The sequence below is a fragment of the Erythrolamprus reginae genome, chromosome 9 (assembly GCF_031021105.1).
Source record: "Erythrolamprus reginae isolate rEryReg1 chromosome 9, rEryReg1.hap1, whole genome shotgun sequence".
Classification (NCBI taxonomy): Eukaryota; Metazoa; Chordata; class Lepidosauria; order Squamata; family Dipsadidae; genus Erythrolamprus; species Erythrolamprus reginae.
The window spans coordinates 17,750,064-17,777,974 of record NC_091958.1 but is presented as its reverse complement, the minus strand read 5'-3'; the positions used below and the strand labels follow the sequence as shown (position 1 = coordinate 17,777,974).

General features: G+C 39.5%; 1 protein-coding gene across 7 annotated transcripts in view; it reads right to left on the bottom strand.

The window, feature by feature from the left end:
- The window catches only part of LOC139171918 (cadherin-8), a 292,669-nt gene that overhangs the window by 72,713 nt on the left and 192,045 nt on the right, over nt 1-27,911 (bottom strand). For 6 of the 7 annotated variants that reach the window (XM_070760413.1, XM_070760417.1, XM_070760418.1 and 3 more), the window contains exon 7: nt 10,526-10,662. In XM_070760413.1, the coding sequence (XP_070616514.1) occupies nt 10,526-10,662 (137 nt within the window). Of the gene's footprint in view, nt 1-10,525; nt 10,663-27,911 lie in introns of those variants that run through there. The other variant, XM_070760420.1, reaches the window with a different exon arrangement.

Here is a 27,911-nt window from a genome sequence, read left to right as displayed (position 1 = left end):
TTATACCGAAAATCCAAATAAACTAAGCCCTCTTTTTGTATAGCAAAGAGCACTCGTCTCCAAACAACCTGGTAATTTGTACAAGTCCCTTATCAGTTCTGTGATACTTAGCTTGCAGCTGTGAGGCAATTCACAATCCTTCTTCTTTCACAAAGTGAAACACACTTTGCTCTGGTTTAGTTTCAAAGCGGGGAAAAATCAGTACACAAAGGTCGAAGTCAGCAAGGCAGGCACAAAACACAACAATCAGATAATCCTCCACGGATAAGCCATCGAGAGAGGCAAGCGAGGGATGAACGGCAGGGGAAGACAGTGCTCACAGTGGGAGAATGAAGGGCTTGCGGTGGGGGAAGGCAGTGCTCGTGGTGGGGCAGGGCAGGTGTAGGTCCTGGGATGTGCCAGTGGCACTTGCACGCCCAGCATTGCCACCGGAGCTAGGCTATGTGCTACATTGCCGCCACCGGAACCACGTTCCCCACTGTTTAGGATCAGGCCCACCACTGGTTACATGTAGTGATGAACTTTATGGAAAATTCGGCCGAACCCGAACCGAACATGTTTATTTTTATGTGAAGACCTCCCTTTGAAGGAGCTGGGGAATCCCTCCCACGAAGAGATTCCGGGAGAGGAGCTTTGATGTCACCGGCAGGTTGCTAAGGACGCCAAGGTGATCACTTCCTGGATTCCATGGAATCCAGGAAGTGATCACCTTAGCATCCTTAGCAACCTGCCGGTGACATCAAAGCTCCGAGCACCGAACATGACCCCGAACTTTGCCCGAAGTTTCAAAAAATTTCGGGTTCGGGTTCGGCATACTGAATACCGCAAAATTCGGTACAGACCCGAATTGTGCGAGTTCAGTTTGCCCATCACTAGTTACAGGTATTGAATGGACCATCCCAGATTTTTTCCCCTTCTCCAGAAGTCATAAGATCTAAGGATCACAGTTGCAAGAGAGTTGTATTAGAGTGGGTTTATGCTTGTGAACAAGCAGAGGACAATTCAAAAAGTAAGCTATCCATTTGTAGTCTTTTGAAAATATTATCCTTAGGGAAATCTATGAGAAACAAGATGACAGAAGAGGTGTCTGTCCTAGTAGAAATTATAGCCGCTGTGTCTTCTGCAATAACTCTTTTTCTGAAAGAAGATGTTGTTAAAAACCTTTTGTAGGGAATGTTGGTCCCTTTTGCCCAATCTATTTCAAATGTATTATTGTTGCCCAATTAATTAAAACCACACACACAAATTTTCTTTAAAAGATGCAGGGGCTGCTTGCATCTAGAAGGATTTTTTTCCCCTGTTCAATGATTTGGGGGACCGAAATCTCAGTGCCTCTAATTCTTTGGAATAATTTCAAGGCTTATTCTGTCTTGGAAAGTCCATATAGTTTAGGAGCAGAAAATTGATTTGTGACAAACATGAAATTGACTCCCAGGCTCCAAATAGAGATCCACCCACTTTTCCAGTAATTACCGTAAAACCCTTGACAAATATTCAATGATAATTTCTGGAGATTACCATTTATCTGTTTCAATCATTATGTTTCTCACATATGTGGCAAGCAGAATGTATTCTATTTCTCTTACATAGTTTTCATGCAGAGAGAGAGAGGGAGGGAGAGAGAGGGGGGAGGGGGAGAGGGAGGAGGACATATTTTATTTCTCTAACATTAATTTTCTTTTTCCTAATCATTTCTACTAAGCCAAGTTTTTCTTCCCCACAGAATGCTACACAGTTTGGTCTTTGTTTCATTGCAATTCTACTAGGAATAGGCTTTCTATGGTGATAAATGCTGCATTGATGCAAGTTGGTGGGGATTATCTAAAAAAAAAGTCTAAGATCAATTGTATTTCTAAATTCCTTCTGTTGGATTCAGAAGCAGCGTATTCTTACTATCATCCAGTGGGATTATTAATACTAACCAGATGTGATTCAAATTTGGAGAAGAGATAGCCAAGGAATTCCCAAGACTTGGAGCTTAAAATTATTGTCCTGAAAGTAGAAAAAAAGCATACAGCTTCAAAGCTATAGCCAAGAACCCTTGTATGTGTCTATCCGTGTAATTGTCAGACATTGAGGCCAGCTCTAAATTAAACTGGCTACAATTCCTTTGAATTTTTTTAAAAAATGCAAACAATTGAATGTGATAAAAATAAACATCAATTTTGTCACAAAGCTCCCATAGACTGATTAGAGCCCACAGGGTTGGCTTTCTTTAGCTCCCATCAACTAAGCAGTGTCGGCTGGCCAGGCAATGGTGACACCAACTCTCTGGAACCAACTACTGCCTGCACCCTACTGATTTTGTGGAAAGCCCTGAAAACCTGGCTTTGCTGGCAGACCTGTGTCCATGATTTTGGACAGGGAGTCATTGCTCACAGTCACTCATGCCCTCATCACCTCGAGGTTCGATTACTGCAACGCTCTCTACATGGGGCTACCTTTGAAAAGTGTTCGGAAACTTCAGATCGTGCAGAATGCGGCTGTGAGAGCCATCGTTGGGCTTCCTAGATTCGCCCACGTTTCTGCAACACTCCGTGGCCTGCACTGGCTGCCAATTGGTTTCCGGTCACAATTCAAAGTGTTGGTAATGACCTTTAAAGCCCTACATGGCATCCGGAACCGCCTTCTACCGCACAAATCCCAGCGGCCGATAAGGTCCCACAGAGTTGGCCTTCTCCGGGTCCCCTCGACCAAACAATGTCATTTGGCGGGCCCCTTCTCTGTGGCGGCCCCGGCCCTCTGGAATCAACTCCCCCCAGAGATTAGAACAGCCCCCACCCTCCTTGTCTTTTGCAAATTACTCAAGACCCACCTTTGTCTGCAGGCATGGGGGAGTTAGGATATCCCTTCCCCTAGGCCATTACAAGTTATGTATGGTATGTTTGTGTGTATGTTTGGTTTTTATAATAAGGGTTTTTAGTTGTTTTATTAAATTGGATTGTTACATGTTGTTTTTTATCATTGTTGTTAGCCGCCCCGAGTCTGCGGAGAGGGGCGGCATATAAATCCAATAAATAAATAAATAAATAAATAAATAAATAAATAAATAAATAAATAAATAAATAAATAAAATGATTGATTTTAATATAGTGGGTTTTTAGTATGTAATTTTTAACTGATTAGATTCGTTGTTGTATTGTTTACATTCTCTCTCTCTCTCTCTCTCTCTCTCTCTCTCTCTCTCTCTGCACCCGAGAGAAAAAAAGGTTTGCCATCACTGGGCTAGGACCTGCAAAACCCAGGTTCTGGCATCACTCAACCTTGGGAATAAATAATTAGGAGTAAATAATTTAGGACCCATCTTAAGTCTACGTCATGAGACTGGCAAATTGAAAATCTTGGAGGAAAAGGTTCTATGAACCACTCTAGAATAAATGTAAGAGCTGAAGATCCACACATTTCTACATCAGTAGGTCTAAAAGAACTTGAATTTAAATAAGCAAAGTAAAATGTGGGAGAAGACAAAGGAGACCACTAGGCTGAGCCAGAGGGTAGGGTCAAATGCATCATCAGTCTGGCACCCCTTAAAGAGACAAAAGCCCAGTCCCCCTTTAGGTCCACTGATCTGGCACCAATTTGCCTTGACCATTAATAGAAACATAGAAACATAGAAGACTGACGGCAGAAAAAGACCTCAAGGTCCATCTAGTCTGCCCTTATACTATTTCCTGTATTTTATAGATACGTTTTTGTTAGGCGCACGAAACCAGGAGATCAGATTCTTGTGCATAGGTTGAATGGAATGAAACCACAGTAATTTCTGAGCTGTATAATAACTCCTGGTTTCGTGCGCCTAACAAAAAATGTATCTATGCTTACTTCCAATAGCTAATCTTGACTTTAATTTCAGGTCCTCCATCTTAAGTAGAAAGTGTCTCTTTAAATAAGTGTCATTGCGGGCTGCTTGCTAGAGAAAATTCATTCGGTAATGAAGTTGTCATCTTTTCAATAGCACTTGAACCTTTATTTTAATTTACGAAAGCCTTTAAAAGAAATGCATGATGTCTATCTTACTTTAATGAAACAGGATTTCTCCCCCATGCTTTGCGTTTCTTTGTTAACAACCCCTGCTGTTGCTAATGTGCTTTTGCTTTCTTTATTTGAATGATTGTTGCTTTGAACCGTTGGCTTTAATTATTAGTACCACTCTTGTTTTATTTTACATGTTTGCAATAAGTAAAAACCCCAAAACAAACAACGGAACAAGAAAACAGAAAACTGCCTGGTCACATTTGTAATTTATTGTGATTGATTGAAAGATAGATAGATAGATAGATAGATAGATAGATAGATAGATAGATAGATAGATAGATAGATAGATAGATAGATAGATAGATGATAATGGATGGATGGATAGATAGATAGATAGATAGATAGATAGATAGATAGATAGATAGATAGATAGATAGATAGATAGATAGATAGATAGATAGATAGATGTCTTCAGCTTCAACCTCAATAATACACGGGCAAACAAGCAATACAAATTCAATGTAAACCGCTCCAAACTCAACTGTAGAAAAAACAACTTCAACAACAATGGTCAATGCCTGGAATGCTCTACTCAACTCTGTTGTTCCATCCTCAAACCATGAGAGCTTGAACCTTAAACTGTCTACAATGGACTTCAACCCATTCCGTAAAGAGGGTGTGCAAAAGTGCACCAGCGTGCCTACTGTCCCTGTCCTACTGCCTCCAATTATTTGTATTCATTTCCTTCATTCATGTCCATGTTCATATTTATACCTGCTATCTTGTACATATTTGACAAACTAATACGCAAAATAAATTGACAGACATATGGATTTAACACATGGACGGATGGATGGATAGATGAATAGATGGATCAATGGATAGATGAGGGGGGGGGGAGGGAGAGGGAGAGAATTTCTTATTTGCCCAATATGGACGTGGTTGGCTTTATTGTGGGGGAGTATAGAATCACAGTTCAGTCTAACAACTTTTTGTTCCATACAGAAAGAATCAAGAAGGTGATGGCATCTGTTCAAACTGCTATTTCCCTAATGTCTAAAAGGTCTACACAGTTCATTTTTCTTCTGTTCTGCAAAGGTCACAATTTTTCCAACTGAAAATAAACTTTCATGTTTTGCCTGTTCTGTAAGATCCTTCTATGACCTCATTTGCCACCAGCCTTTTTAAACGCTCTTCTCTCTCTGGTTTGAATTCTCAGTTTCTGGAAGACTGTGATTTCTTGTTCAAAAAATTAGATTATTCTGTTTTGCGAAAAGGAGAGGAAATGGTATCTTTGTGGGATGTACTATATTATGTATATAATAATGTGAGTTTTTAATTAGTTTTAATTGCTATTATACAACCATAAAAGAAAATAAAGCAAAACAAAACATGAGATTTAAATCAAAACAAATTACAAAAAAAGTCAGAGCAAACTATATAACCTAATTCAAATATAAGAATGCAATGATAACTTCATACATATAAAAGATGCTATGACTCAATTTTTAATAAATTAAATCTTGATCACATTGTTTAATATTTCTAAATTTTAATTTAAAAAAGCCCAAAGTTTGAAAGCTGATACATGTCACCTACTTAACTTTTCATGCCTGGTATACATGCACATTTTCAAGAACCACTTTTTAGCAAAACTCCCAGAATGGTAAATCCAAAGTTCTTGATAAATGGACATGTCTCTTCCAAGAACCTGATTCATCATAATAAGAGTATACTAAGGGACACAAACGAAATGTATGTGCTAATATATATTTAGACTCCTATCTATCATGCAATCATCCATCCATTTTGTGAAATAATCTTCTTTTGGGATAATAAGAGACATTATATCTGTATACTGTATACTGATTCATTGGACAATATTCTTCTAAAGGTCATTTGCATTCTCAATTCTTAATTTCTTTCACACTAATCATATTTCTTTAAGTGTAGATACTTTAATCATAGTATTAGAGAATCAACACAACTCTAGGAGACTTGTAATTTGAAAGGCAGGGAAAAAATAAAAAAAGGAAAACAGATCATGTGTGTCCAGAAGAAGACCATACTATTCATTCATTCATTCATTCATTCATTCATTCATTCATTCAATTTTTATGCCACCCTTCTCCTTAGACTCAGGGCGGCTTACAACATGGTAGCAATAGCATTTTTTAACAGAGCCAGCATATTGCACCCACAATCCGGGTCCTCATTTTACCCACCTCGGAAGGATGAAAGGCTGAGTCAACCTTGAGCCGGTGATGAGATTTGAACCACTGACCTACAGATCTACAGTCAGCTTCAGTGGACTGCAGTACTGCACTCTACCTGCTGTGCCACCCCGGCTCATACATAACATGCATGTGTCTCTTTGTGCATCTTGGTCTCTAAATTACAATTTTTCAAGGATCCTCTTCCTCATCTCCAGATTGTCAATAATCTCAAATGCACTCACGATTCATTATTAATAAGCTATATAACCCATACTGGACAACTACACTACACTTTCTTGGGCATTGCAGATCCATGCTAACATACAGTTCATTGCTCAACCTGAACTCTTACAAGCAACAGAACACAACAGGTCAGTAATACCAAGAGGGGAGCCAGTTCCTCAACAAACTAGGTATCTCTTTTGCAACAAACTAGGTATCTATTCATATCTATACCAAGATCATGACCCATAAAACCTCTACACAAGACTAGAAACATCTTCGCAAGCTCTTCCTCCAATGTGACATTTGCCACCATCTTCCAGTAATGATCCTCCTAGATTCTACAGAGGATAAACAGGATAGTCTTTCCATAAAATAATTAACAGACACAAGATTGACATCACAACTCATAAAACGGGCACCATAACATCGGAGCAATTCAACCGCTCAGGACTCAAAGAGATTTTAGGAAATTGGGACTTTAATACTACCAAGCAAGAAACATCTAAATGTCTCAAAAAGGCTTAAGAAACAGAATTTATTTTAATACAGTGGTACCTCTACCTACAAATGGCTCTACTTACGAACCTTTCTAGATAAGAACCAGGTGTTCAAGATATTTTTTGCTTCTTCTCAAGAACTGTTTTCTACTTACAAACATGAGCCTCCAAAACTGTAACCGGAAAAGGCAGGGAGAAGCCTCTGTGGGGCCTCTCTAGGAATCTCCTGGGAGGAAACAGGGCCAGAAAAGGCAGGGAGAAGTCTCCGTGGGGCCTCTCTAGGAATCTCCTGGGAGGAAACAGGGCCAGAAAAGGCAGGGAGAAGTCTCCGTGGGGTCTCTCTAGGAATCTCCTGGGAGGAGGGCCTCCACCCTCCCTGTGGTTTCCCCAATCGCACGCATTATTTGCTTTTACATTGATTCCTATGGGAAAAATAGCTTCTTCTTACAAACTTTTCTACTTAAGAACCTGGCCACGGAACAAAATAAGTTCGTAAGTAGAGGTACCACTGTACATTGCAATTTATTTATTTATTTAATTTATTCATTAATTAGATTTCTATGCCACCCTTCTCGAAGCGACTCGGCGGCGTACAATATAATGAAAAACAATATATAAAAAGAAATCTAATTATTGTTAAAAATAATTATTTATAAAATCATAAAAACCCCATATGCAGTCATTGCCATTCTTTCAATTCAATCAGTTACAACATCAGCCAGTGATAATCTTGTCTCTCACAGTCTCCATGCCCACTGGCAGAGCTAGGTCTTCAGGGCTTTACGAAAGATCAGGATGGAGCGGGCTGTACATATCTCCAGAGGGAGTTTGTTCCAGAGGGCCGGGGCCACCACAGAGAAGGCTCTTCCCCTAGGCCAATTCTGTGGGACCTGACCAATCCTGGGGTGCATGAGGCAGGAGATAGTCCCGTAGGTCATCTGGTCTTAAGCCATGTAGGGCTTTGTAGGTCATAACCAGATCTTTGAATTGTGCCCGGAGACCAATAGGCAACCACTGCAGCTCACGGAGTGATGTTGAGATGTGGGCAGATCTCGGGAGCTCCACAATAGCTCGCGCAGCTGCATTTTTTACAGTTTTCAGTCTCCAAACACTCTTCGAAGGCAGCCCCACGTAGAGAGCTAATCTAATTGCTAATCAGTAAAGCGTTTGGAATCTGTTTCACGTGTAACCTTTATCTGCAAAAGTAGCTATCTTTCTTACTTCCCCACCTTTCCTCTTCTTAAATTTTACCACTCTGTGAATCCAGTTAAGATGTGTCTTATGCTTTCTATGAAGTGTGTTAGTCAGCCTTCTGATTTATTTATCTTTTTGCCGCCATTATAGACAAATATAACTTATTTCCTATACGACCTGCTGCAAATGCTCCACAGAACAGGACAGGTGTTCTGGATATGAACTGGGTTTGCAATAGGGTTGTTAATTGTATCTCAAACATCACAAACTACTTTCTTTTCCAGAAGAGATCTGACTTGCGCTAGGAATTCACTCCTTAGCATTTTTGAAAATCAGTATTTTCTGGATTCACAGAACTTGCTGAACATTCCTTACAACAGCCTTATGAGGTTACAAAGAAATCTGTCTGTATTTTTTTAATGAGTCTTTTATGATGCAAAGTGTATTTAAATTTGTATTTAAACGTTGCAAACCAGGAAACAAGTTTCAGGACCTCTTTCTGCCATGAAAACAAACCAAATAAAAAAATCTACCTTATATTATTTAATGGCTCAGAATTGTGTGGCAAACATCAAGACCATTTAGCTGGAATTAGGTCTGTTTAGTGCCAGAATAGAATAGAGTAGAATAGAATGGAATGGGATGGAATGAGATAGAATGGAACAGAACAAAACAGAACAGAATAGAATTCTTTATTGGTGAACTGTGATTGGACACAAAAGGAATTTGTCATTGGTGCATATGCTCTTTTCAAAGAAGTCGCCAGAAGTACTAATATTTACTGAGTTTTATTGTGCAAACTGGATATATTGTATTGTTGTATACACTGATGTATCCATCAGACTTTTTTCAGTAATTTATTTACTTGTTCAATTTTTTTGATAGCTGCCCATCTCAGTCAATGATTTTGAGTCACTTTGCAATTCATTATGTATCTCCTACATCATCAGTCTGAATTGTTTGCATCATTTTTTTGGCTTGGAATTATTATAGTAGACCCATTACACCTTCATTTCCTTTACATTAATTTTGTATTGAAAAATACTCCTTTAAAACTCAATAAATATATTTTAAACCAATTCAATGTAGTGTTTTTGATACTTCCTAAGGTTGGTTGTTCAACCTGCTTCATCACCCAATTAGGTAACATAATCAGAACAAGTAAGGACAGGATTTGCTATGTGCTTCATTAATATTGAAGCCAGGATTTTAGAACTAAAGTTGGAAAATACAGTGATACCTTGTCTTACAAACTTAATTGGTTCCGGGACGAGGTTCTTAAGGTGAAAAGTTTGTAAGACGAAACAATGTTTTCCATAGGAATCAATGGAAAAGTGATTAATGTGTGCAAGCCCAAAATTCACCCCTTTTGCCAGCCGAAGCGCCCATTTTTGTGCTGCTGGGATTCCCCTGAGGCTCCCCTCCATGGGAAACCCCACCTCCGGACTTCCGTTGCCAGCGAAGCACCTGTTTTTGCGCTGCTGGGATTCCCCTGCTGGGATTTCCGTGCAGCATCACAAAAACACAGAAGTCTGGAGGTGGGGCTTCCCATGGAGGGGAGCCTCAGGGGAATCCCAGCAGCACAAAAACGGGTGCTTCGCTGGCAACGGAAGTCTGGAGGCGGGGCATCCCAGAGGCGGTGGTGGGTTTGTAAGGTGAAAATAGTTTGTAAGAAGAGGCAAAAAAATCTTAAACACCGGGTTTGTATCTCGAAAAGTTTGTATGACGAGGCGTTTGTAAGACGAGGTATCACTGTATATATTTCTAGACCTAGAGTACATAAACCTGGTAAAATCACTCCATTGCCAACACTCATTTCTGATTTGAAAATGTATCCATTTATTTGGCAAAACCTTGAAAGGGAAGTTAGATTAGCCAATGCTATTTAGGAAACTGAACAAAATAGCTAAGTGAAGGGATTTCTGGCAATATGTTTTTTCAGGAGGATGTTAAATTTTGTATAATGTTTATATCTCATGGTTTGAAAGGAAAATAAGGCTGGTCTAAGCATTTAGGTGTTATTTTCAAGGGGAGAGAGAGAAAGAAGAGACATCTACATGCCATAAAAATGTCATATCACACATGCTGCCACAGTGTATTCATTAAAAACATTACTTGGAGCATTTCCCATGCTATTTCATTCCCGGCTGGTATAATTTTACTCTGGTGGCATATCTGATTAAAAACAATCACAATAAACAAGAATACATGCAGATTACTCAGCATAAACAATTATTTCCCTTTCTCTCTCTTTCTCTCTCCTTCTACCCTGTGTTTGGGAAGATTAACTGATAAATTACGATTTCTGGTGGCTTCATCTTATTGAACCTTTCCAAGATAATAGGAAACAGACAACAGAGCGGTCAAAGACCAAATAGGCAAAATTAAAAAAAGAAAAGAAAATGGACCATCACTTACTTTCTTCCATTGCTACAATGGTTATGTTATGCCATGTGCTAGTTTCTCTGTCCAGCGGTGTGGCCAACGTTATCTTTCCGTCTTGAGTATTAATGTTGAATTGTCTCTCAAGGTCAGTGTTCCGATCGATGGAAAACCTAGAGAATAAAGATCCACATTAAATTATTCAATTTAAACCCTTTTGCCTGATCCGATTAGCACTGCTCTCATATACTGACCAATCCGTCTTGGGTTGAATAGCAGCTTTGCAGCCCCCGTGGATTTCACTGAGCTTGATAATGAGTGTAATTCATAAGGCCCAATAAATAAATAAATAAAGGTGGACTGAGGGATCAGAGAGCAGAATTATAGGCCACGGAGTAATTAGCTGTATGCTTTCAGCCCGAAGGTTAGGAGCCATCACTAAGATCAGTCTTTCAAAAACTACTGGGAATCACAAATTAAGTATATGATCCATCACTTTTATTGGACAGTTCTTGTTGTATTTCATCCCCACTGCTGATAATTCTGTCAATACATTAAGAAGGAAGGTTGTTTTCTACATGTCTCTGTGTTTTAAAGATGCAGCAAGCACTCCAACATAAATGACTTTACAGTAATTAGGTAAATATGTCATATCTGTATGGTGTAAACCAATTCTGAAGACAATAGCTGGTTTTTTTTAAGCACCTTTTTTATGTGTAAAAAAATACTTTTAAAAGCTGAAAAATGACCATTTTATGAACTGATCTCATTGGTGTCTCACAAAACAACTTTGATCTGACAATGAGAAAGTACAGGTGCATTATCCAGCCTAAACACAGAAAGCCAATTTGACAAAGCAAGAAATCTCAGTAGTGAAGTGTTCAAACGGTGCATTAAACAAAATGGTGATTTAGAACTCTCTGAAAATTCTTCAAGAAAGCTTTTACGCCAGTCCATTTTCATGGAATTGTTTTATTAATGCATTACTTGTAAAAGAAACCAAACTGGGAAATTAAACCTTCAGATTTTTTTTTGACAGGCCATGCAGAGAGCAAAAGAGAAAAGCAGGAAGCAAAAATGACTGGAGAGGAAAAAATGATATAGTACCAGTAACCACAGCTTTTATGGTTCTACTAAATCCTAATGGAGAACTTGAATACAGAAGCATATTTAGCATCATTCTAAAGCGTGACAACTCCAAACATCACACTCATTTGCATCTATACAATATTCTTCCTTACCATGCCGCTATTAATTAACATGAGCTATCTCATGGAACGGCCCATACCAAGTTTTGTTTTTAAATTTTTATGTTATTATATAAAATATAAAATACGAAAGAAAAGAAGTTAAGGGCAGGAAAGAGAACATGGAAAAGGGTTGTGAATTTGTGAATTTATGAACCACCAGAAGCTCTTTTAAATTTCTGGATAGACCCCAGTGATGGGCTGCCAAAATTTTTACTGCCACACTGTGGGTGTGGCTTATTGCATGGGTAGAAGTGGCTTGCCGGCCATGTGACCAGGTGGGAGTGGCTTGATAATCATGTGACCAGGGGTGGCTTAAAGGTCATGTGACTGGGTGGCAGTGGCTTAGCGACCAAGAACAGTTTTCAAATAGGTGCTTGGGCTCTCTTTCAGTTGATTAAGTCACATTATTTGAATAGTCACAAAAAAGACAAATGATAGTCAGCATTATTGGTTGAGGAGCACAGTAACCTTTTAAGGTTTTGTAGTGAACCTACAAAGTTCAGTATGATAACAGGTTAGGCAAGTAGCTCCATTTTCTTTAATTTCTCTAAAACTTCAGTTCTGGATAATGATTTAAATGATTAAAGCGTGTAAGGGTAAAAACATACTATTTAATTGTTTCCTCTTTCCTGACCCTCTGGAACCAGTTCCCCCCAGAGATTAGAACTGCCCCCACCCTCCTTGCCTTTTGTAAAGTTCTTAAGATCCATCTCTGCCGTCAGGCATGGGGGAACTGAGACATCTCCCCCGGACTTATACAGTTTATACATGGTATGTTTGTGTGTATGTTTGCTTTTAATAATGTGTTTTTTAGCGTTTTTTAAATTATTAGATTTGTTCTTACATTGTTCTTGTTATTATTGTGAGCCGCCCCGAGTCTACGGAGAGGGGCGGCATACAAATCTAATAAATAAATGAATGAATGAATGAATGAATGAATGAATAAATGTAATTAAGGATCATACCAAGGTATTAGAGAAGGAAGGACAATTAAAAAAACCTATTAAGTATTCAATAAATAGTGCAAAAGCTTACTACTCCCACTGCGTCCCACCCCAATGGGGGCAGCAGCCCATTACTGGCAGACCCTTGTACAAAATACTTTGGGTCAACTGTAGCAATGTTATGCCAGGCAATAGGAAGAGGTAGATAAGAAAGAAGGAAGGTCCTGCCTACCTTCTAGCACAGCTTGCTGTACAAATAGCAGCAATCTGTACAGAGATCAAATGTTGGCACGAGTCTTGGGTAATTCAGCCAACAACTTCCATAATAATTCAAGAGAGAGATAACCAGGGCATGAACCAACTGCTTAACCATCTTGGAAGTGAGGAGCTTATGGATTCTTTGAATATTCATGAAATGGAAATTAGCACTTTTCATTTAGGAATGGAATACTTTAAAAGAAACCTGTAGCCGAAGCCTTGAATCGAAGGGATAAAGAAAAGTGGAGGAAAAGAGATGATAGAACCAAGATGGACTACAATACTGTCTGTCTTCTGTTTGCTCCCATGTTCTATTTAAGGCCATTCAATCAGAAATTCTGCTTAGACGTTGAAAAGAGATGCATATGCCAAATCATTCAGAGAGTGACAAAAGAATAAATCTGAAAACCATCAATCTAGATGCAATAATTGAACTGAAAAATGAAACCAAGGAGCCTGGCAGAAAGGTTTATAAAGAGAACAACAAGGGTCACAACAGTGAACCCGAGGAATCCCCGGGGATAATGGAAAAGATCAAAAGATCCATCTACCACATTTTTCAGAGTATAAGATGCACCATCCCCCCCCTAAAAGAGGCTGAAAATTCAGCTGTGTTTTAGTACTCTGAATGTAGGCTTTTCCCCCCTAGCCCTTAACTAGCTGCTAATGATCTTCCCAGCTCTTACCTTGCAGGTTCTTTCTTTGTTACTCTCTGCAAAGAATATTTTCCAAGCCCCAAGTCTTTGCAGGGGTTTTTTCATTGCTCTAACTTACTCCGAATAGGTTTCTTTCCAGCCCTACCAAGGTGCTAACAATGTTCCCAGCTCTTACCCACTTGCAAGCTCTTTCATTGTTACTCTCTGTAAAGAATGTTTCCCAAGGTCTAAGTCTTTGCTGGTTTTTTTCCATTACTCTACTTGCTCCAAATGTTTCTTTCCAGGTGCTAATGTTTTCTCCAGCTCTTAATGGCTTGCAAGCTCTCTCATTGTTACTCTCTCCAAATAAGATTTTTTAAAGCCCTAACCAGAGGATAAAATAATGTGCTGGAGCTGACCAGCCTAAGGACGTTAAGCAGATGAATACCTGGTATTATATGGAATATTACATGGAATACTCTATGGCAATCATTAAGTGTTGTGCCACATGATTTTTGACAAATCTATATTTTCTTTTATGTACACTGAGAGCAATGCACCAAGACAAATTCCTTGTGTGTCCAATCTCACATGGCCAGTGAAGTATTCTATTCTATTCTAAGCAGATTCTTTTCCCTATTTTCCTTCCTAAAAACTAAGGTGCCTCTTATACTCCCAAAATACGGTATTTCACAAAATCAGAAATGCCCAATGCAATCATATGTCTTATGATCCCTGAGCTATCCATATATAAAGAATTTGGCATTGTCCTGAACATCCCATGAGAAGGGATAGATGAATGAAATTTCCAAATATTCACAAAAAAATTATTGTTAAGCATACCACTTAAACTGCAAGCTTTCTGAAGACAAAACAAAATAGGATTCCCTTCTGCTCAACTTAAGCCCCATCGGATAGATTTTGAAAAGATTAAAGAATGCATATTTAGAAAGATCATAGGAACAAATGAATGTTAAATAGGCAATCTTTCCATTAAAATGATGAACTCTGATTTACATCTGGAGCAAAAAGTCATATTTTTAATCAATTTTATTTAGAAATATAAAGAAACCCTTCCTTAAACAAATTTCAAGTTATAATTCCCATAGCTCTTTAAACAGAAATGAAACTGGAGATTTTTGAAATTTTCGACATTGATTTTTAACAAGCTCTTTGTGAGATCAAAATGTATTAAATGTACAGTGATACCTCATCTTACAAACGCCTCATCATACAAACTTTTCAAGATACAAACCTGGGGTTTAAGATTTTTTTGCCTCTTCTTACAAACTATTTTCACCTTACAAACCCACCGCCACCGCTGGGATGCCCCGCCTCCAGATTTCCGTTGCCAGTGAAGCACCCATTTTTGCGCTGCTGGGATTCCCCGAGGCTCCTCTCCATGGGAAACCCCACCTCTGGACTTCCGTTGTCAGCAAAGCACTTGTTTTTGCGATGCTGGGATTCCCCTCCTGGGATTCTCCCGCAGCATCGGAAAAACACAAAAGTCCAGAGGTGGGATTTCCTATGGAGGGGAACCTCAGGGGAATCCCAGTAGCACAAAAATGGGCGCTTCAGCTGACAAAAGGGGTGAATTTTGGGCTTGCACGCATTAATCCCTTTTCCATTGATTCCTATGGGAAACATTGTTTCGTCTTACAAACTTTTCACCTTAAGAACCTCGTCCCGGAACCAATTAAGTTTGTAAGACAAGGTATCACTGTATTTAGAATTTTTTTAAAAAACAAACAAAAAAACAGTTTACAGGTTGCCAGGAAGAAAAAAAAAGCCATTCTTCCTCTGATTTCAGACCAACATATATCACATACAATGGTTTTGATAATTATATGACTATTCTTTTTAAATGGAAGCAGTGGCTCAGGGGCTAAAACACTGAGCTTGTCAATCAGGTTGGTACTTTGGCAGTTTGAATCCCTAGTGCCACGTAACGGGGTGAGCTCTCGTTATTTGTCCCAGCTTCTGCCAATGTAGCAGTTTGAAAGTACATTAAAAATGCAAGTAGAAAAATAAGGACCATTTTGTTGAGAAGGTAACAGCATTCTATGTCCCTTTGACATTTAGTCATGCTGGCCACATGAGTAAATGGCCAGCACTAGCTCTTTGGCCTTCAAAAATAGATGAGCACTGCCCCCTAGAGGAGAAAATGACTAGCACGCATGTGCGAGGGTACTTTTACCTTACTATTCTTTTTAATGAGGGTATCATTAAACATTTAGGTCGACTCCTAGGTCCCTCCTTTGTGGGGTTCCTTTTCTGTGGTGGCCCCAGCCATCTGGAATCAACTCCGTACTGCCCTCACCCTCCCAGTCTTTCATAAGGCCTTGAAAATGCATCTCTGCTGACAGGCCTGGGGTCACAACATCTACCAAAGCCTATGAGTGAAGAATGATAGGATGAACATGGATGATGGGTTTTAAATATATGGGGGGTTTAGAATTTAGATTTCTATGTGTTTCAGTATAGTGATTTGTAGAGTATTTTTAATATTATATTTCTTCACGTTAGTACTTGTTTACTGCGAGCTGCCCTGAATCCCAGGAGAAGGACGGCACAGATATCTGATTAATAAATAAATAAATAATTTTAAGTAACATACGAAGGAACATTTTATCAAATGGATAAGAGAGGAGGTGGAAAGAACAGCTTACTATGGTCATCACCTATAAAGTCCTATATAGCTCAGGGCCAGACTATTTACGGGACCGTCTCCTGCCACACATCTCCCAGAGACCTATAAGAACACACAGGGTTGGCCTCCTCCGGGTCCCGTCGCCCAAGAAATGCAGGTGGGCGGGGGCCTGGGGGAGGGCCTTCTCTGTTGTTGCCCCAGCTCTATGGAACCAACTCCCCCGCCCCCAGGGGTCCGTACTGCTCCCACCCTATTGGTTTTTCGTAAGGCCACTAAGACCTGGCTTTGCCGGCAGGCCTCAGGCCCATGAATTTAACAACTATCCTGGCCATATTGTACGAATGTTATGTATGCATGTTAATGGGACTATGGTTTTTTAATTAAGCTGTTATAGTTTAGTTGTTATATTTGACTTCTTTTTACTGCCTTTGTAATTTTTATACTGTTATAAGATGCCCTGGGTCCTTCAGGATTGGGTGGCATAGAAGTCAAAAGAAAGAAAGAAAGAAAGAAAGAAAGAAGGAAAGAAAGGAAAGAAGGAAAGAAGGAAAGAAGGAAAGAAAGAAAGAAAGAAAGAAGGAAAAAGGAAAGAAGGAAAGAAGGAAAGAAAGAAGGAAAGAAGGAAAGAAAGAAAGAAAGAAGGAAAGAAAGAAAGAAGGAAAGAAAGAAAGAAGGAAAGAAGGAAAGAATACTGAATACCTTTTGAAACTGCTTCAGTGGTGGCGGGATGTGAAAACTGAGTTTGGAAGGAGTCGGTGGTGAGACATATTTCTCCAGTTAATGGATTTGAATGTATCTCTACCTCCTTGCCTTTTTATTCCTTTCCACCAAAATGCTGTTTTGTATTGATGCAAATTAAAGCTTTACAACCAAATCTGAACTTTCCCAGCCTTTCAGCTTTTTCCCCGCTGAGACACGAATCACAATATTGATACTGTAAATCACTGTATCTCAGCAATGCCAACCAGAGAGGGCATGCTACTAGGTGACTGAGATAAACAGCTACGGCTTGGGAAGAAATAAAATATTGTATCTGGGATTTTTAAAGCCTGCTGCATATGAAGAAAATGATTAACTTTTGCTGAAGACGAAATACCCTCCTGGACTCTAAGTGCAGGGTGGGGTTTGTGTATAAATGCATACACAAGTATTCTTTTCTTAAAGAAGAAGAAGAATGGTGAAAGGAGAAAAACTAAATCCAAGAACAATTAGTCACCAAAGTTTTGAAAGAAACCAATCACAAGGTTGGAAGTGTGGAAAATATCCAACCTTCAATTCCAGAAAGAAGTGTTGAAAGGTATAATCATATTTTTTAAAACCCACACACCATGGAGAATACAGTGGTACCCTCTATCTACAAACACCTCTACTTACAAACTTTTCTAGATAAGAACTGGGTGTTCAAGATTTTTTTGTCTCTTCTCAAGAACCATTTTCCACTTACAAACCCGAGCCTCCAAAACTGTAACCGGAAAAGGCGTGGGGAAGCCTCCATGGGGCCTTTCTAGGAATCTCCTGGGAGGAAACAGGGCTGGAAAAGGTGGGGAGAAGCTTATGTAGGTCCTCTCTAGGAATCTCCTTGGTGGAAACAGGGCTGGAAAAGGTGGGGAGAAGCCTCTGTGGGGCCTCTCTAGGAATCTCCTGAGAGGAAACAGGACCGGAAAAGGCAAGGAGAAGCCTTTGTGGGGCCTCTCTAGGAATCTCCTGGGAGGAAACAGGGCAGGAAAAGGTGGGGAGAAGCCTCCGTGGGGCCTCTCTAGGAATCTCATGGGAGAAAACAGAACACTACAGCAAAATAATAATAATGGAAGCCATCGAGATAGAAAAACATCCCCAAAATATGAATAAGCGGGATGATACCTCCCGCCTACCAAACATCTGAAAACCAGCCCTCAAATGTAACCCAGTCATAAAAACAGAAACTAGACTCAGAACACATATTGCAAAACAATCAAGTAGTCTGCAAGCTCCAACTACCCAGGATATCACGCCTAATCAACAACCATTAACTAATCAGCATACTTCATCTACATCAACGACCCCAGATGTTACCCGACTGACTCACCAGGAAGTTTCTACACAGCAGGCAATTGCTGAGCCATCAAACCACACCCAGCCACCAGTATTTATAGAAGGAAGGCAGCTTAGGTCTCGCAGTGTTCGCCTTAGAACAAGGACAGAAACACCAGCCTGAAGATGATGAGTGGGACCTCATCGAAACGTCGCCAGAAATTTCCAAATCCTATACGGGAAGAAACCCGAATATACCAAGTCCGTCATACCTGTACCCCTGAAAATCTACGAATATATCTATCTATCTATCTATCTATCTATCTATCTATAGTTATATATATATATATATATAGTTGCAAACATTCCATTTTACAACAGCACGAAGCTTGGAAACTTCAGCCTGATGATGGTGGATGTGATTTCACCGAAACGTCGCATAAACATGCAAAATATTACACAGGGCAAAACCCGAACTCAGAACAATCTACATATATATGTGTGTGTGTGTGTGTCTCCAATCTACAACACATTCCCTTCAAGAGTTCCAAGAAGGCTCCATACCACTTTGCACCACTCAAGTGAACCTGATGACACAGATAAACCTCCAGGTAAACTTAATTATGCACTAAAGAATGTAAATGTCCATCTGTCTGCAAGGAGTACAAATCCTTCCATTCCCCACCATCTAATCAGAGCCAAAGAAGCTTCTTGGATGAGAAGCAAAACATCTTCAAAGAAAAAAAAAACCCAGAAAGTCCAGTTGCTTCTTCAACAAGCATATTTGGGAAGGAAAATATAATATATTTTTTAAAAAAATTAAACTTAACTGACACGAAGCTATGGCTTTTAATGTGTGAATTAGGATTTGTTTCTTTTCCTTAGATCAGTGTTTCCCAACCTAGGCAACTTGAAGATATTTGGACTTCAATTCCCAGAATTTTGCAGCCAGCAAAAGCTGGCTGGGGAATTCTGGGAGTTGAAGTCCAGATATCTTCAAGTTGCCAAGGTTGGGAAACACTGCCTTAGATGACACCCTTCTCCAGTTGTTCACACATCACTAAACTATGCAATCCATCACATCTCCCCTGAGCTACAAATTACATTTTTAAATGGATTATATATATATAGTATATATGTGTTTATAACGATTTTGAATAAAAACATGCACAGATGCCTATAAATAACTCTGAACATTTTAGTATGAGATCATTGGTGTTCTCCGACCCTGTTTGACTTCTTCCAGATGGTTCATTAACCAAACTAGATAACACTATCAATGCTGGTTTAATTAATGTAGGCCCAGAAAACATCAAGCACCCCTCATTTCAACCCTCAGTGAAATTATACTGCTAAAAAAATAAAGGGAACACTCAAAGAACACATCCTAGATCTGAATGAATGAAATATTTCTCGTTTAATACTCTGTTTTGAACAAAGTTGAATGTGCACAACAGCCTGTGAAATTGATTGTCAATCAGTGTTGCTTCCTAAGTGGACAGTTTGATTTCACAGATGTTTGATTTACTTGGAGTTATAGTGTGTTGTTTAAATGTTCCCTTTATTTATTTTTTGAGCAGTGTATTTTCCTTTATTGGTACATTTTTATATTGTCAAGTACTGGGGAAAGGAGGCGATTCAGGCAGTTAAATGAGTATGAAGATTTATTGTACTGTAAAGTTAAGCTCTCTACAAGAATCTGAACTAATAATGGCCAACAGGGAATTAGTGGAAGCTAAGAATACAACGGAATTCAGGGTGGGCTGGATTTAGACCTCTTGTGGCCATGAAAGGACTCATGATTGGGTTCTGGATTCCTTTACTGCCTGTTCGCTCAGGGATGCACTGTGAAAATACGCACACATTGTGCGCAACACAGTCACTTCATGCATGCACATACACATGACAAAAAAGCTTCTAAGCATGTGCAGAAGCAAAAAACAAGATGTTGCCACCTACAGCGCTGCCGAAAGAACCAGCAATCCAGGCCGCCAAGTTACTACTGGTTCTATAGAACTGATCCGGACAGGCAGGAACTCACTCTGATTGATGATGTGTTTGGCCCCTCCCTTGGGTTTAGCCTGGTAATCCATTACAAGTATTTAGCCAACTTTGAGATTCTAATCCAGTGATTGCAGACCTATGGCACAGGTGCCACAGGTGGCACATGGAGCCATATCTGCCGACACGCGAGCCATTCCCTTAGCTCAGCTCCAACATGTATGTGTGTACAGTGGTACCTCAACATACGAGTTTAATTCATTCCAGACCCGAGCTCATAAGTCGATCAACTCGCATCTCGAACGAATGCCTTTAGACTTTGTTTTTCACGCCGAGATAACACCGAGAAGCAAGGAGATTCTTGTGCCACCTAGCGGAAGCTCGGCTCGTGTCCCGAATTTGAGCTCGGGTGTCAAACAGAAATTTCGCTCACGTCGCGGCTCGTAACTTGGAATACTCGCATCTGGAGCAGCTCGTATCTAGAGGTACTACTGTACTGGCAAGCTGATTTTTGGCTCTTGCGGAGCCTCTGGGAGCATGTTTTTGACTTCCAGAGAGCCTCCAGGGTGATGGGGAAGGGTGTTTTTACCCTCCTTCAGCTCCAGGGAAGCCTTTGGAGCCTGCGGAGGGCAAAACACAAACCTACTGGGCTTACTTGAAGTTGGGAAACAGGCCGTTTCTGGCCTCCAGAGGGCCTCTGGATTGGTGAGGGAAGCTGTTTTTGCCCTCCCCAGGCATTGAATTACGGCCGTGGGCACTTAAGCATACACAATAGTGTATTTATTATTTATTTATTTTTAGTATTTATTTGTTTTGTCACATACGTATTGGTGGTATACAAAGATATAATATTTATATACATGATACTAGTAAAAAGAAATATTAGGACAGGGGATGGAAGGCATTCTGGTTCACTTATGCAGGCCCCTTACTGACCTCTTAGGAATCGGGAGAGGTCAACAGTGTATAGTCTAAGGGTAAAGTTTTGGGGGTTAGGTGATGATACTACAGAGTCTGGTAGTGAATTCCATGCATCCACTACTTGGTTTCTAAAGTTGTAATTCCTGCAGTTGGGTTTAGAGTGGTTTACTTTAAGTTTGTATCTGTTGTGTGCTCGAGTGTTGTTGCGGTTGAAGCTGAAGTGTGCACACATGGTCTTTCGGCACCCAAGGGAAAAAAGTTTCACGATCACTGTTCTAATCTGTCCATACTTTGCTTTCCCTGGTTCTTTTCAAGGAACGGGGCTGCATGGTGATTCGGATCTTCTCTCCATAAACACTTCAGAGCATGCGAAAGATAAAAATATCCCAACTGTATCTATTCCCAGGATTGTACAATTGAGACAATGAATTTCAAGTGCTGAACTTCCATCACTCGCTTCCTAAAGGGAAGCTGGAAATGTCTAGATTATATTGTTCCCTTTAATGTCAGCCCAGTAGATAACCAACTCCTGAGATTTCTTTATTTTCAGCAAGGGATTTACGTCAAGTGTTTAGGGAGAACTGTCAAATAGGGAGGAAAAAAGGCACAGGAAAATATACATATTGATGAATGAATTGAAGAAACTAGAATTAAGACAAAAACAGAAACCACCTTGGATTTAGACTCAATGCTGGAAACCTTTAGTAAACAACTCGGTAAACAACTGAACTTAATGGATGGAATCGGATCAAGATGTTAAGATAAAATTTGCCAATTTAAAGAAAAAAATTCAAAAAGATAATAAACAAGATAAGATACTGACTTGGCAATTGCAAAAAAGAATAAGAGTAAATTATCATAATCATCATCATCACTGATATTGATAACTATTAACTGTTTATTGTTGTTATTATTATTATTATTATTATTATTGTTGTTGTTGTTGTTGTTGTCTTTCAGAGAGTCAGCCAGATTTTAGATTCCTTTTTTAAAATCCATATTTCAAGTGTTTATTATCCTGATGATGCATACAACAATATGAAATTCTTAGAAATTTATCCTGAAATAAACCACAATTTCTGTCTGGCACTTAAAATCAACATTACTACAGAGATATAATGCACAGAGCTATTTCAATAGTGAATAGTCATCAGAGGTTATTTTTCAGTCCAAACAGTCCACTTCAACTGGTGTCCATTTAATAATTCCATCACTGTTTTGTAAAGTAATTATGGCCCAGTTATTGATAAGCTTGGATGTTATTTCTAACATTCATTTTTGTCTTTAGCAATTTTGTCACTCTTAATGTACTCAAAGGTATTATTCTTAGCTAATCACATTTTTGACTTGTCCGTACTTGGTAATGTCCAACTATGAAATGTGCAGATAATTGTAGGTTTCGTCCCAATGGTGCTTGGTGGTTTGGTTATATTGCATTTCCCTTCCAATACTGTTTATGATTTTATACCAATTTATTGCTCCTGTAGCAAATTTCTCTAGGCCGAATTCCACTGCTGTATCTGTGCTAAAAATCCTCGTGGTGCTCGTCAATGACTGGATTTTAATTTCAGATTTTTCCAAACAGCTTTAGATTATGCATATAGAGCAAATGTGGGATTTTATTTGCACTGCTATTGAATAGCCAACGTTTTCTTCAGAATCACTTTAGAAAGTAGGATCACAGCAAAAGCAAATAAAAAGGGCGATAATGAATCACCAGCCAGATGCCTCACCTAATGTTGATAAGGACTAATAAAGGCCTTATTTTTCTTTTCCAACCATCAATTCTTTCTTCCACTGCTTCCAGTTTAATGTTTTTATTGACACCAGTTGTTTCCAAACTTCTGATGATCCAACTATGCAGTAATGAACCAAATACGTTGGTACAATTGCCTCTGGTTTCACTGTAATAGCTGATTTTAGTTCAGTTGGATGATTTGTGCCTCACAGCATTCAATTTTCCAAGTTATTGCTGTTATTTGTTGTTTTATGATTTCCAAAGCTTCTTCAACTTTTCTGGTGCTGAGCTATTTTGTTTTAATTAGACTTGTGTTCAGCGTACAATCTCTCTCTCTCTCTCTTTATATATATAAATCATTCGCCCTAGAACAATGACAGAAGCACCAGCCTGAAGATGATGAGTGGGACCTCGTCGAAACATCACCAGAAATTTCTGAATCCTATATGGGAAGAAACCCGAATATGCAAAGACCATCATACCTGTACCCGTGGAAATCTACGAAAACACACACACACACACACACACACACAGAGTTCAGGTTTTCCCCCATGTAATATTACTAGAGGTGTGTGTATGTGTATATATATATATATATATATATATATATACACACACCTCTAGTAATATTACATGGGGGAAAACCCATATATATATATATATATAGATTGGATACTGTAGCCTCGAGGTTAATTCTCTGCCTTACAAGGCCAAGGTTGCAAGTTCAAGTCCCAGTGAGGTTATGGCTAGCTGATGAGGCCAAAATGGTAATAATTTAAAGAATGTGAAAGGAATGTGTATATGTATATATATATGTATGTATGTACGTATGTATATTCCTTTCACATTCTTTAAATTATTCGCACCTGACCTTAATTTTTTTTACTTCGGTCTCCAGTCTGATCTTCCACTTGGAACTGAATATTTTTGCTTTTACTTTTTGAATTTCAATTCCCATTATTGTTGTATTGTAGGTGGGCTACTGCCCGTTTGAATTGGTTTGGGAGAACTGGTAGTTCTGATGATCAGCTGCCCCCACCCACCTGCCCCTGCCCTATAATCACACAAAGTATGTGCAATCACTGAACCGGTTGCAGCCCATCACTGATGGTAAACAAGCTGATTAGTCTGTTCAATAGATGTTAATCCTTGCAAACTTCTTATTAACATCCGTTATAAATGCCGGACACTATTTTCATTGCAGGCAATCTTTCTATTGGTAGTTCTGCACATAACACATTTTTTTTTCTTTAATTCTTCTTATCTGGAGGTCGGTTTATCATTTGCTAAATTACTGGCCTGAACTGATTCTGTTGTTATTACTTCTTCTAAGTTATAATTTATGTACTTCATATCAGTTGTTTCCTCTATATTTATAATTGTTGTTAGAAATATAGAAACATAGAAGATTGACTGCAGAAAAAGACCTCATGGTCCATCTAGTCTGCCCTAATACTATTTCCTGTATTTTATCTTAGGATGGATATATGTTTATCCCAGGCATGTTTAAATTCAATGACTCTGGATTTACCAACCACGTTGGCTGGAAGTTTGTTCTAAGGATCTATTACTCTTTCAGTAAAATAATATTTTCTCATGTTGTTTCTGATCTTTCCCCCAACCAACCTCAGATTGTGCCCCCTTGTTCTTGTGTTCACTTTCCTATTAAAAACACATCTATCCTGAACCTTATTTAACCCTTTGACATATTTAAATGTTTTGATCATGTCCTCCTTTCCCTTCTGCCCTCCAGACTATACAGATTGAGTTCATGAAGTCTTTCCTGATAATTTTTATGCTTAAGACTTTCCACCATTTTGTCCCTTCAACTACTATTTTGGATTTTTCATTTTCACATTTTCCCCCCGGAATCTCTTCCAGTTATGCATCCCTGAAATATTTATTTCTGGTAATGAACTTTCTTTGATCTGCCAATAATTGCTCAGTGATAATTGATTCTGGATAGAGTTAGATCATCATCATTCTTATTTCTATTTAGGGTGGCAACTGATGTGCTTTAACAATGGAGAAGGTAATAAATCAATTTGTTACATATTATTTTAAATTATATAATAATCATACTGAATCAGGAGCAGATGGAAAAATATCTAGCTATGGTTTAATTTATAAAATTAAATAAACACTGCAAAGTTCTCAGCAAATCAATTATTGAACCTGAAACATCTGTCTTTCAACCATCTATGACAACTATTTCTATTTTATTTCAGCATATTCTGCTAAGAAAGGGAGAAAAGGGCGTGTTTGAATAATTCTTTTCTAGATTTGTCTACTAAAAGGGTTATGAAAGAAAGACGATTTACAATAGGTACAGTGTTAGGTTGCTGCCAGTTCTTTTAAAGAAGTGATAGTTATAGTTTATTAGATTTGTATGCCACCCCTCTCCGAAGACTCGGGGCGGCTCACAGCATAACAGTAATACAATACATTACAAATCTAATAATAAAAAATCAAATCCATTTAAGAAGACATTAATAACATAATAAAACCCCTAACTATGCAGTCACACACATTCAAACTAATCTATCATACAGTAAGGCCAAAAACATAATAAAAAGGGGGAAAGATGGTAATGATCCCCACGCCTGGCGACAAAAGTTAACAAAATATGTCAAAGGGTTAAATAAGGTTCAGGAGGGAAGTGTTTTTAATAGGAAAGTGAACACAAAAACAAGGGGGCACAATCTGAGATTAGTTGGGGGAAAGATCAGAAGCAACCTGAGAAAATATTTTACTGAAACAGTAGTAGATGCTTGGAACAAATTTCCAGCAGACGTGGTTGGTAAATCCACAGTAACTGAATTTAAACATGCCTGGAATAAACATATATCCATCCTAGGATAAAATACAGGAAATAGCATTAAGGGCTGACTAAATGGACAATGAGGTCTTTTTCTGTGGTCTTTTTCTGCCGTGATAGCAGAAATTTACCACCACTCACTAAACTGGCAGTGATGACTGGCAGTCCACGCTCTCTTCAGTTGCCATGGCTTGCAAAAAACCCTTCTGCTCATGCACAGGTGTTTTATGTGACATGAAAGGCACTTCCATCATCATCATCATCATCATCATCATCATCATCATCATTTATTAGAATTGTACGCCGCCCTTCTCCGAAAACTTGGGGCGGCTCACAACAATAACAAACAATGTACAAATCCAATATTTAAAAACACAATTTAAAAACTCTTATAATAAAATAATCACACAACCCAATCAGACCATACATAAATCAAAGTAGTTAAGGGAGATGTCAATTTCCCCATGCCTGGCGGCAAAGGTGAGTTTTCAACAACTTGTGAAAGGCAAGGAGGGTGGGGCAGTTCTGATCTCCGAGAGGAGTTGGTTCCAGAGGACCGGGGCCGCCACAGAGAAGGCTCTTCCTCTGGGCCCCACCAGATGACATTGCTTAGTCTATGGGACCCAGAGTAGGCTTACTCTGTGGAATGTAATCGGCTGCTGGGATTCGTGTGGCAGAAGATGGTCCCCGGAGGTACTGTGGTCTGATGCCATGTAGGGCTTTCATTAAATGAACTGGGAGTGAAGGTAAGTGGAACCCACCCCTGAATAGGTAGGTTTTACATGTTTCATGTAAAATCTCTTACATATAATGTGCAAAGTGCAGCAGCGGCTAAAAGAACTGACACAATCTTAAGTTGCATCAATGAGGGATATATTCCAAAACTAAGGAGGTACTAATACCACTCTAAAATGCCTTAGTCAGACCTCTCCCAGAGTACTGCATTCAATTTTGGTCACCGCATTACAAAAAGGACATTATAACGCTAGGGAAAGTACAGAGAAGAGCAACTAAAATGATAAAGGGACTGGAAACCAAGACATATGAAGAGAGGTTGCTGGAACTGGGCATGGATAGTCTAGCAAAAAGGAGGGCCAGAGGTGACATGATATACAAATATTTGAGGGGTTGCCACAGAGAAGAGGGGGTCACACTATTTTTCAGGGCACCAGACCAGGAGCAACGGATGAAACTGACCAAGGAGAGATTCAACCTGGAAATAAGGAAGAACGTTCTGATGGTGAGAGCAATCAACCAATGAAATGCCTGCCAGCAGAGGTTGTGAACACCCCATCACTAGACACATTCAAAAGGAAATTGGACTGCCATCTGGCTGGGATGGTGTAGGGTTTCCTGCTTAAGCAGGGGGTTGGATTTGATGACCTGCAAGGTCCCTTTCAAATAGATAGATAGATAGATAGATAGATAGATAGATAGATAGATAGATAGATAGATAGATAGATAGATAGATAGATAGAGTTAGATAGATAGATAGATAGAGATAGAGATAGAGATAGAGTTAGATAGATAGATAGATAGATAGATAGATAGATAGATAGATATAGATAGATAGATAGATAGATAGATAGATAGATAGATAGAGATAGAGATAGAGATGGATGGATGGATGGATGGATAGATGATGGATGGATGGATAGATAGATACAGTGGTACCTCAAGATACGAACCCCTCGTCTTACGAACAACTCGTGATACGAACCCGGGGTTCAGAAAAATTTTGCCTCTTCTTACGAACTTTTTTCGAGTTACGAACCGGCGTTCGGAGACTGCTGGGAAGCCGCGCGGCTGTTTTAAAAGGTGACAGCCGGGTGGCGGGGCTTCCCAGAAGCCTCCCGAACGCCGGTTCGTAACTCGAAAAAAGTTCGTAAGAAGAGGCAAAATTTTTCTGAACCCCGGGTTCGGTTCGGGAGGTTGCTGGGAAGCCCCCCAGCCCGGCTGTCACCTTTTAAAACAGCCGTGCCGCTTCCCAGCTGTCTCCTGAAGCCGAACGCCAAAGCCGAACTTCCGCGTTCGGCTTCAGGAGACAGCTGGGAAGCGGCGCGGCTGTTTTAAAAGGTCGCAGCCGGCCTGGGGGGCTTGCCAGCACCCCCCCCGAACCCGGGTTCGGGGGGGTGCTGGGAAGCCCCCCAGGCCGGCTGTCACCTTTTAAAACAGCCGCGCGGCTTCCCAGCAGTCG